Source organism: Heptranchias perlo, chromosome 18, assembly GCF_035084215.1.
Source record: "Heptranchias perlo isolate sHepPer1 chromosome 18, sHepPer1.hap1, whole genome shotgun sequence".
Lineage (NCBI taxonomy): Eukaryota > Metazoa > Chordata > Chondrichthyes > Hexanchiformes > Hexanchidae > Heptranchias > Heptranchias perlo.
In genome coordinates this window covers 37,448,494-37,460,715 of record NC_090342.1, presented here as the reverse complement: position 1 = coordinate 37,460,715, position 12,222 = coordinate 37,448,494, and the positions used below count along the sequence as shown (strand labels likewise).

The 12,222-nt window shown below is 41.0% G+C and overlaps 1 protein-coding gene across 8 annotated transcripts in view; it reads left to right on the top strand.

Annotated features, from left to right (window-relative positions):
- Positions 1–12,222, top strand: part of LOC137334765 (ELKS/Rab6-interacting/CAST family member 1-like) — a 1,087,823-nt gene that overhangs the window by 235,599 nt on the left and 840,002 nt on the right. For all 8 annotated transcript variants that reach the window (XM_067999707.1, XM_067999706.1, XM_067999704.1 and 5 more), the window contains one exon: positions 7,453–7,590. In XM_067999707.1, coding sequence (XP_067855808.1) covers positions 7,453–7,590 — 138 coding nt within the window. The remainder of the gene's footprint in view (positions 1–7,452; positions 7,591–12,222) is intronic.

Here is a 12,222-nt window from a genome sequence, read left to right as displayed (position 1 = left end):
TGGTAGATCAAATCGGGCCAGGACCTACTCCGTTAATGGTAGGGCGTTGGGGAGAGTTATAGAACAAAGAGATCTAGGAGTACAGGTTCATAGCTCCTTGAAAGTGGAGTCACAGGTGGATAGGGTGGTGAAGAAGGCATTCGGCATGCTTGGTTTCATTGGTCAGAACATTGAATACAGGAGTTGGGATGTCTTGTTGAAGTTGTACAAGACATTAGTTAGGCCACACTTGGAATACTGTGTACAGTTCTGGTCACCCTATTATAGAAAGGATATTATTAAACTAGAAAGAGTGCAGAAAAGATTTACTAGGATGCTACCGGGATTTGATGGTTTGACTTATCGGGAGAGTAGGTGGTTAAGGGGTGATCTTATTGAAGTCTATAAAATAATGAGGGGCATAGATAAGGTAGATAGTCAAAATCTTTTCCCAAAGGTAGGGGAGTCTATAACGAGGGGACATAAATTGAAGGTGAGAGGGGAGAGATACAAAAGGGTCCAGAGGGGCAATTTTTTCACTCAAAGGGTGGTGAGTGTCTGGAACGAGCTGCCAGAGGCAGTAGTAGAGGCGGGTACAATTTTGTCTTTTAAAAAGCATTTGAACAGTTACATGGGTAAGATGGGTATAGAGGGATATGGGCCAAGTGTAGGCAATTGGGACTAGCTTAGTGGTATAAACTGGGCGACATGGACATGTTGGGCCGAAGGGCCTGTTTCCATGTTGTAACTTCTATGATTCTATGACTGTGCGGTGGTCACTCCTACCAATACTGTCATGGACAGATGCATCTGCGACAGGTGGATTGGTAAGTTTTTCCCTCATGTTGGTTCGCTCATCACCTGCCGCAGGCCCAGTCTGGCAGCTATGTCCTTCAGGACACAGCCAGCTCAGTCAGTAGTGGTGCTACCGTGCCACTCTTGGTGATGGACATTGAAGTCCCCCACCCAGAGTACATTCTGTGCCCTTGCTACCCTCAGTGCTTCCTCCAAGTGGTGTTCAACATGGAGGAGGACTGATTCATCAGCTGAGGGAGGGTGGTAGGTGGTAATCAGCAGGAGGTTTCCTTGCCCATGTTTGACCTGATGCCATGAGATTTCATGGGGTCCAGAGTCAATGTTGAGGACTCCCAGGGCCACTCCCTCCTGACCGTATATCACTGTACCACCACCTCTGGTGGGTCTGTCCTGCCGGTGGGACAGGACGTACCCAGGGATGATGATGGAAGAGCCTGGGACGTTGGCTGAAAGGTATGATTCTGTGATTATGGCTATGTCAGGCTGTTGGTTGACTCGTCTGTGGGACAGCTGTCCCAATTTTGGCACAAGTCCCCAGATGTTAGTGAGGAGGACTTTGCAGGGTCGACTGGGCTTGGTTTGCCTTTGTCGTGTCCGGTGCCTAGTGGTCCGATGCCGGGTGGTCTGTCCGGTTTTATTCTTATTGTGACTTTTTTTGGCGAGATTTTACAACTGAGTGGCTTGCTCGGCCATTTCAAAGGGCAATTAAGAATCAACCACATTGCTGTGGGTCTGGAGTCACGTATAGGCCAGACCGGGTAAGGTTTCTTTCCCTAAAGGACATTAGTGAACCAGATCTACTCCGGCCATTCCTGTAAGTATCAAATAATCTTTTCTAATAGGACTGAGTTCAATCCTAATATCATTTTAATCATCAAATTATTTGCCACTTAGACTGTTGGGTAAAAGATTTATTTTTAATTACCAAAAGCTAGAACTGGAAGAAATGAACCTTAAAAAAATAATAAAATGCATTCTTGACATGTTGACTCAGAATTCGCCAGACAGAAGTTACAAGAGACCATGATGGATTTGAGTTAGTGGGAAAAAAAGTGATGGTCGGAAGTACAGAGCTGGATGGAGAGATGATCTGGTGTTAGAAATTAATTGAATTGAATTTTTTTGCAGCTCAGAACTGCTAGAAAGTAGCTGTCCCATATGATACGTGGTGAATTTAATTTTTCAGCATGATTACCCATTAAATAAATGAAAGATCTTTAGGATGTTTTATCACCTCTGAACAATATCCATATAAATGGTGAGTTTGAAAGTCAAAACATGCAGGCAATTTTTTTCCTGTGAACTTTGGGCCTTTACGAACTATCCACTCTTCTGCCTGAATGCTGCACACCCAAGTTCCTCTGTCACCATGCCCTTCCTAACTTCATAACTAGTGTTCCTTGAGCTACTGCTAGCTTTTTTTTTGCAAAGGCAAGAAAAGCAAATTATCATGCACATGTTCTATAAAGTAACACCTTGTCTGGGAGATTAAATTACAGACATGTACATGAGATTGTTATAATTAATTGAAAAATGACATTTGGCTAATTTTGTGGAAGATTATGATTTCTGTAAAGCTCTTTTATGCTGAAGCAAAGGCTTATATTGGTGGCAGAACCACATTACATAATTTTTTAGAAACTAATATTCAGTAATCTGTTTGATAGGCCAGTATCATGTGATGCATTTCAGGGAGCTATTTCAAATGTAAATAGGCACAAGCATTCAACTGGTACAATGTTTAATAGTGTTAATGTTGAAAAATCCACATTCTTTTGAAGAACTGGGGTGTGAGTACATAAGCTTATTTATTGAGTTGCACATGAATCTGCATTCAGTTTTTTTTATTTTAACATGGGTCGACCAGCTGGTATCTCCCAGACAATATGCGGCTCAACTGTGCCTGAACCACTTCTCTTTACCCCCTTTTATTGATTGACTGAACTAGTGCTCGTGTGACCTGCTCGTGTTTATTGCATGTGTTGCTAATTGACGTCGTAACTGCAAACAAACTATAAAAGATATATTTTTAGTCGGAATTAATTTGAGGGAAACAATTTCTGTCATGTGTCTGCAGTCCAACAGCACAGTAGATCAGGTGGTTTTGAGAACGCTTGCAAGAACAGAACGTTAGTCATTTTTTCCAAAGTTGCAGAGATGATTGAATTGCAAACTTTTATTTAAATCTGAATTGAAATAGTTGGATTTGTGATTCAGGATCTACCATGTTGACTTTCCCATTGGGTGACTTGTTTTGTAATTGGAGGTTAGTTGTCAAAAATTGAAGAACTCCCAGTAATAAGAAAAAAAATTCTGATAAAATAACAGTATATAATTAGAGACACATTGTTTACATGCTAAAGTTTTTCAATCATTATTAATAACAATCATAATATTGGCAATAGCATTGGCACATTGTAATAATAAGGCAAGACCTCAGCACAGACATTTAACATATTCATGGCACACCATCAAACTTGGATTGCTGCATAAATATTTATAGATGTATATATCTTGTGTTTTCTTCATTTTCTGCAGTTTATTATAATTATTAAAAATGTTCATGGCTTTGTTCCACCTTTTAAAAATATCTGTTGACCATACTCATTTTTTGGCTGAAGAAGAGGGTACAACAGTTGTCTGCTAGATTTGCTGTGTGAAAACTGAGTGAATAATAGAATAATACTGCAGATGCTGGAAATCTGAAATAGAAACAGAAAATGCTGGAAATACTCAGCAAGTCAGGCAGCATCTGTGGAGAAAGAAACAGAGTTAACATTTCAGGTCAACAACTTTTCGTCAGAACTGGAAGAAGTTAAAGATTAAACGGTTTTTAAGAAGTACAGAGCCAGGGAAAGGAGGGAAGGAAAGAACAAAAGGGAGGGTCTGTGATAGGGTGGAGGGCAGGAGTGATTAAATGACAAAAGGGATGATGGTGCAAGGCAAGGAGGGTGGTAATGGGACAAGTAAAGAAACAAAAGATGGGCCTCGAGGAGCTGTAAATGGCAACGGCAGAATTATTACCAGCACCTGCTTATCCGAAAAAATGTGAGCAGTGGTTATGATCTGAAGTTATTGAAATCAGTGTTGAGTACAGAAGGTTGTAATGTGCCTAATTGAAAGATGAGGTGCTGTTCCTCGAGCTTCTGTTGAGCTTCAATGAGACAGTGTAAGAGGTCGAGGACAGAGAGACCAGAGTGGGAGTGCGACGGGGAATTAAAATGGCAAGCGACAGGCAGGTCAGGGTCACGCTTGCGGACTGAGCGGAGGTGTTCACTGCTCACAATGCGGACTCCTCTACAATGGGGAGACCAAACGCAGTTTGGGGTGATACCTTTGCTGAGCACCTCAGCTCAGTCCACAAGCATGACCCTGACCCGCCAGTTGCTTGCCATTTCAATTCCCCATCCCACTCCCACTGTGATCTCTCTGTCCTCGGCCTCTTACACTGTTCCAATGAAGCTCAGCGGAAGCTCAAGGAACAGCACTTCATCGTTCGATTAGGCACTTTAGAACCTTCTGGACTCAACATTGATTTCATTAACTTCAGATTGTAACCACTGCTCCCATTTTTCCGGACATCAGGTGCTGGTAATGGTTCTGATGTTGCCATTTACAGCTCCTCTAGGCCCATCTTTTGTTTCTTTACTTGTCCCATTACCACCCTCCTTGCCTTGCATCATCATCCCTTTTGTCATTTAATCACTCCTGCCCTCCACCCTTTCACAGACCCTCCCTTTTGTTCTTTCCTCCCCTCCACTTCCTTTCCCCCTTTCACTGGCTCTGTACTTGCTTAAAAACTGTTTAATATTCAAATTCTTCCAGTTCTGAAGTGCAAACTCTGTTTCTTTCTCCATAGATGTGTCCTGACTTGCTGGGTATTTCCAGCATTTTTTGTTTTTCTAACACTTAGCTTTTGATTGCTGAAAAATCTAAGAGGGAGGAGCTCTGTTTATGAATATTACTCATTCATAACAGAGTGGAGACTTGCCTAAATTTTTTTATACAATGTAATGGGAAACCTGTGTACCTTTTTCATAACAGTCTAGCTCAGTTTCAAATTCTCAAATCTTCAATGTTCATTTCAGTAGTAACACATGACTCTCCAAAAGATTCTGAACTTTGTTCTCAGAAAATTAAGACCTTGAAAAATCAACTTGAAAAGCAGAAACAAGTTTTCACTAAATTTGTTGAACGAGCTAAATTTTGACTCCAGCTTCCAATCAAGTGACCTGGAACACTGCCTGTGCAAAAAAGCCAGACCCAAAGGTGATTTTGTGTAAATGTGGCTGAGTGAAATTACAGCTATCCCATGACCAGAAAACCATTAACTGCAAAAGCAAATTTCAGACATCGAACTATCTTGTCACACAGCAGAATGACTGATTACAGATCTAATTAGTGACATTGAGCAAAATTGCATTCAGGCATCCACAACTGTGCATATTTGAGTCTTTTGATAGTGAGCACAAGCATCAGTTAGCTGTGTGTGTGCGTGTGTGCCTGTGTCCACTCTATCTAGTGACTGGACTATAAAGAAAGAATTGATTGACATTGTGTCACTAAAAATCAAACCGTGGCACGGGTATCAAGCACACCCTCGTCTGTGTTATTTAGAAAGCTAAGCTAACCTTACAAAAATATACTGACATTGCTTCAGATGGGGTTTTAGGATTAATGAAGGGGTTAATGGAACTTTGAATAGCTGATGACAGCTTTACCAAAATCTGGACACTTGACAGCATCATCCTTCAAGAGTAGCTGGTGTCAAAGCATTTGAATTTGAAGAATGCCGTCAAATTATTTTTGAAAATTGTGAAAATTGGCCACTGAACCAGAGGCAATTCAGTTGATTGAAGAAATCAATGCTGAAGGTATGATCCACTGTGCAGTGCTTTAGCTTTCCAGAATAAAAGTTGTCACACCCTTTTCCGAAATGCTGTATCCTGTGAAGCTATTCATGGAAGAAAGAATAAAGCTAGTTTTGGGTTCTTTAGCATAGAGCCAGCTCAGACACAATAGGATGAATGGCCTCCTTTTGTGCTGTAAACATCTGTTCTATGATTCTTAAGAAAAATTCTTCAGGACTCTGTTAGCTAAATAACCTGGGTCCAGCATATTTGTCTTTTTTTCTCTGTTCACAACTATATATTTGATACTGCTATGAGTATTGGGGACATGACCTGCCTATAGGTAAGAAGGAAAGAACTTGCATTTGTATAGCGTTTTCATGACTTCAGAATATCCCAAAGTGCTCGACAGCCAATAAATTTCTTTTGAAGTATAGTCACTGTTGCTTAGTTACTCCCAACAAGGTTGTTGATTTTTTTTTGGTTGAAGCAGTGTCTCTGATGTTGAGGAGCCACCGTTATTCCAGTGTCCTATTGTGAAAGTATAATAATTATTACCTTGAACTTCAATGACATTTTTTGCTTTTTTTTCCCCAATCTACCTATATGATTTTTGGGGGGATAGAATTTCTTTTAAATGTTGACTGCTTATGAAGATTTACTTAGCACAACAATGTGAGTGACTTCAGTGAGGAAGCTGAAAGTAAGCAGAGGTAAATCAACACTGCTTGTATGTGCATGCTGATTCAGCATCTTCAAACTGATGGGCTCAGTCACTCTGACAACTCACTTTACCTGATTTTCAACATTCATTCTGAAAACAAAAAAAAATCCAGAAATAAATAGAAGGATATAAATGTTTGTGGTCATTGAACTGATACTCTTTCCACTTTAGATATTAACATCAGACACTCCCATGTCACGAACATCACAGATCAGATGCAAAATAAAGCTCCCTATGTTATTCCTGGATCCCAATATAAATAAAATTACTTTCTCCCATGTTTTTTTTCCATTTTCCACATAAACCATTTGAGTGATTTATATTGAGTGAGACTGACAATTTAATGCCAATTGTGTTAAGTTGTGGTCAGGCTTTTGTGTCTTTGACCCATGCATAATAGGAACTGGACTGAGATTTACACTCAGAATTGCAAAAAGGATACTTTCATCCCATTAACCTGTGCCGTACTCTAGCCCAGGCCTCAAAAGTGAAAGGACAGTGTTGTAATACTCACTCAACTGTAAGCAACTCATAATGAAATGAAGCACTTGATTTTTAATATTTAACACAATTTAATATGCTGTCGTTGTAATAACTGGTCTGGCGTGCCTGAACTGAATTTGTATCACAGATTTTTAGTACACTTTCTGTATTGTCAGTATGTGATTGTCAAGTGTATAATACCTTTTTAAATTTCACTCTAGAGGACAACCCTATAACTCTCAAGAATGTGCTAGACAGGAAATATTCTTCTTCACATCAATAAAAGTGATTAGGTTTTGTTTTCATCATTACAGAGTATACAAGAAATTCAGTGAAGTAAAAATACTTGGAAAGGACTGCTTTCTAAGTTGCTTCCAGAATCATAGACATTTGCAGCATGAAAAGAAGCCACTTGGCCCATTGTGCCTGTACCAGGCCTCTGAAAGAGCTATCCAAAGCCCCTTTCCCCAACCTTTTTAAATCCTCACTGCTTAGCAGCTGTAATTTATATTTCTTTTGGTGGAAATTTAGTGAATCATTTCAAATCTGTGTCTACTTTTCCCATTAATCTGACCAAGTTCTTTTTTTGTATGTTTGCAGATTGAGAATCTACAGGAACAACTGAGGGATAAAGAGAGACAGATGAATAGTCTGAAAGAACGTGTAAAATCATTGCAGGCTGACACCACCAATACAGATACTGCCCTTACTACCCTAGAGGAGGCTCTAGCAGAGAAGGTGAGTAGTGGGTGTGGTTTGGCCCAGGTGAAATTTCAAAGAAAATAGAGCAAACTGCAAAGGAAGCCCCCACTATAATGCAGCCCAATGCAGCATGATGTTTGGTAAGTCATAAACATTTGGTGGTTCCACCACTAAAGGGGAAAGTAACATTGGGACCATAATTGCAATGTAATCTTACAGCACTGTTTTAATAATTACCAATTCCAGAGCAGACATGGTTGCTTCAATATGCTGTGCCAATGAGTAACAGCGTGAAGACTTCTGCCAATGATTATTCACATGGTGAGTTTCCATTTTTAGACATGTCTTCACGAGAAGCTGGAAAGCAGGGAGCAGATATCTTCCCATAGGAATATTGGAGGAAGAGAGTCATCCCATGTTGTTGTCATGTATCTGACAATGTTTATGGAGTGTTCTTGGCAGAGCTTTAGAAGTTGAGCACTTGTGAAGGATTTTGCAAAGGGTATCAGAATAAAGGAGTACAGTTGTACGAACAATGACAGACAGGAAAAGACCCTCTGGTCCATCCAGCCTGTCCCACACAACGTGATACCTTGTGTATCACTGTATACACATTCTCCACCCCACACCATATGATCTCATGTGTCAGTGTGTAATCTTGCATATGATTTGCACTTCCTGTACGCATTAATCTTACTTCCTGTGTTATGCTTTCATAATGGAAAACCCATACGTCAACATGTCACAATAGAAAACTGTCAACATTTTATAATATAAAAAACATATGTTAACATATAATAATAGAAAATCCCTGTCAACTACCCCACCACGGTTTGCTGATGAAATAATTGAATCACTCAAAATACTTTTTGAAGAAATTTTCAATTTTCATTTTTTTCTCAGTAGCTGAAACTTCTAAAGTCTAAAATAAGATTTTAAACAAAGTAGAATGTGCACATTTCATCGCAACATGATTACTTTTATCAATTGAATTTTGTATATTTTAAAGTTTTTCCTTGGACGCCTTGGCTGGGAGTTTGCCGATGACACATATCCAAGTTTGCCTATGACACAAAGACAGGCAGCATTGTAAGCAGTGTAGATGAAAGCATAAAATTACAAAAAGATATTAATAGATTAAGTGAATGGGCAAAACTGTGGCAAATGGATTTTATTGTAGGCAAGTGTGAGGTCATCCACTTTGGACCTAAAAAGGATAGATCAGTGTACTTTCTAAATGGTGAATAGCTCAAAACAGTGGAGGTCCAAAGAGATTTAGGGGTCTGCGTACATAGATCATTAAAATGTCATGGACAGGTACTGAAAATAATCAAAAAGACTAGTGGAATGCTGCCCTTTATATCTAGAGGACGAGAATACAAGGGGGTAGAAATTATGCTACAATTATACAAAGCCCTGGTTAGACCACACCTGGAGTACTGTGTTCAGATCTGGGCACCGCATCCGAGGATGGATATATTGGCCTTGGAGGGAGTGCAGCTTAGATTTACGGGAATGATACCCGGATTTCAAGGGTTAAAATACGAGGAGAGATTACACAAATTGGGGTTGTATTCCCTAGAATTTATAAGATTGAGGGGTGAGTTGATCGAAGTTTTCAAGATATTAAGGGGAACTGATAGGGTAGATAGAGAGAAACTATTTCTGCTGGTTGGGGCTGTCTAGGACGAGGGGACATAGCTTAAAAATTAGATCCAGGAGCGAAGTTAGGAAACACTTCTACACGCAAAGGGTGGTAGAAGTTTGGCACTCTTCTGCAAATTGCAGTTGCTGCTAGCTCAATTGTTAATTTAAAATTTGAGATTGATAGATTTTTGTTAAACAAAGACACTAAAGGATATGGGGCTAAGGTGGGTATATGGAGTTAGGTCACAGATCAGCCATGATCTCATTGAATGGCGAAACATGCTCGAAGGACTAAATGGTCTACTCCTGATCCTGTGTTCCTATGGGAGACGTCCCTCCTTCCCACTCAGTGCTGTCAGTCCCATACCCTCTCCTCACTGTTGACAGACATGAGAAATGCACCAGTGAGCTAACTACCACATTCCAACCCCCAATTCTACCAAATCCCGATTCGTGTCCACAGTGACGACAAACCAAAGAATTCCCTCCCTGTGCTACCAAACTCCACAGTTGTCCCGAGTGCAGGACAGTCTTATGCAAATCAGGAAAATATGTCCTCCACTGTGTTCCTGTGATTCGTATCCTTTTAGGACTGAAGCTGGGGCTGCCTATTCAACCACAATAAGTCGGTGGCCCTGATGTTATGCCCTACATGGCGTGAGCGTCCCTTTAGTATAAAACATTGTGCCCTCTGACTTACCAAATGCTGCTAAACTCCATTATTCTTCCTCAAGACTGTTAAATACCAGATATTTACATTCAGTTGGTGTATCTTGCATATCATCTTGCTGTGTTCTTTAAAAATGGTAAGGGATAGAAATTAAATACATAAATAAAGGAATGTATATGAACTAAAAGTACTGATTTACAGTTTTCATAGAATAATGGTCAGTATAGTAGAATTCATACCCACAGCAGCAGTCAGAATCCCATTGAAGACAAATGGAATTTGACTTATTTAGTCACTGTAAATCTGTGACTCTGATGTAATATCCTACTTGGCTTTAGAAACCCTTATCATTATAAAATAACAAATCCTTTGACTCTTCATGAGCAATGTAGTGAGAGATCTACCAGTAATAATATAAAGTAATAATATAAAGTCATAGTATATGCAATTAAAGACAGAATTTATGACTTAAAAATGGCAACTACATCACAACTGTGTGCCCATGTCCAATTATCCATTGCCCTCAAGCCCTGCTTCACCGTAAGATTACAGAAGTAGGTTATAGGAACAGCATGTAATAATAAAGAGGAGTTAGGGGATGCTGTGGGTTGGGCGTGTACAGAGGGTGGTCCTCAGATTTGGGAGTCATAGGGAATGGGTTCATTCGGGAGGTTGTGGGAGAGCTGGGAAGGGTGTTGCGGAATGAGAAACGTGGGAGGGATGATTTTGGTGTTTTGTAGAAAGGTGTAAAAGCTACCAGGATCTGGTAGGAATGGGCACTTGGGATATGGAAGCGCTGGATGGCATCCTGGGTGTGGGAAGAATGTGAACTGGGTCTTAGGGTGTTGGAGTCCTGGGAGGGGAGCTTGGGTGTGGTAGTGGCAGGAATTTGAACTCGGGCTGTTGGCAGCACTTGAATGGCAGTGGCAGAATGTGGGAATATAAAAGAGGAGGTTTGCTGAATGTGGGAATACTGCTAGTAGCGTTGCACGGTACCATTGGTAAAGTGGTAACAGGTGTTCTCCAAAGCGGGTTGGCAGTGGAGAGGAAAGGCATGAGGTTTGATGGGAGTTGGAGAGGCGACAGGAGAGAGTGAGATGGTGGTACAGGGTGCTAAAGGTGGTGGGATCCAGTCATGGGAGGTGGGTCCGTTTGTGGGGAGGAGTTCTTAGCAGAGTTTCCCCAGAAGAGGCTTTGGAAATCCTGTATTATTTAAAATAGTGTATTTATTTCAAATATTACAGGATTCCCAGGTTAAGGCTGAGGGATCCTGTTCAACCTGTCCCCTGCTGCTGCCGTTCCCCTCACCGCTATTGGACCCCGAGCCAATTTCAAGGTTCGGTATCAGAGCCGGTTCACATTGTAGCAGTGGTGAGGGAGGGGATATCATTGGCAGAAGAAGGATTTTGTTAAAAGGGTATTCCCAGCAGAGGTTGTGTAATTTAAAATAATACAAGTTTCTCCACTGTTGGGGCAACAAATCCCCCACCCCTCTCCTGATTAGAGCCACAAATCCATACTGAATCTCCTTGCTCATCCCAAATGGACTCTAAACCCCAATCTTGAGTCTGGAGATCCCACCTGGATTCCCAAAGTCTGTATTCCCAGCTGTTGCGGTGTTAACTTAGTTTCTGAAGTGCACCTTTGGTGCTTTTAGTATTTAAAAGTGCTGGAAATGGACTTTAGGAATGTTACCGCAGTTCCTGTCAATGCAGCTTTTAGGGTGTGATGGTTCGACCCTTGGAACTTAAGGGCTTAGGATTCATTTGCAGTTGGAGGTGGTTTTGGTTGTAGTAGGAAATCCAGTAGTGGCAGGAAAGGAGTTTAGTTGTAGTCGGGACAAAAGACAGGCAGCATTAGTTTGATGGTTAGGGGGAGAGCAATGTGGGAGACGGCAGCAAGAAGAGAGCAGTCAGCATCGGGCTCCAGACCTTGTTTCATCTGCTCCAAGACAGATTCTGCTGTGGACAACAGTGCTACCTATTTTGGAGCTATAACTGGGAAGGTCTCATTGGTAAGTAGGTAATACTGCCACCTTGGAGACATGATTACAGGACTCATTCAGAGGTAAATAAAATGGAAAGGTAATTGTAATCATGACAAGAAGCATGATAGGCAGGCATGATGGAAATAACAGGACCAGCAAAAGTTTGACGAAAATAGGAGTAATAGGAAAGTTACAGGAAGTAAATGTGAGACTTAAAGGAAGTGCACACATATGTAAGACTTATGGGGCTCGATTTTAGGGTCGGGTTTCCGGCGGGTTTCCAGCGGGGGGGCCCCGAAAATCCCGATCTCCGATCACGTGACCGGATTCGGACGAAATCCCGGCCACTTCCGGGTACCGCGCT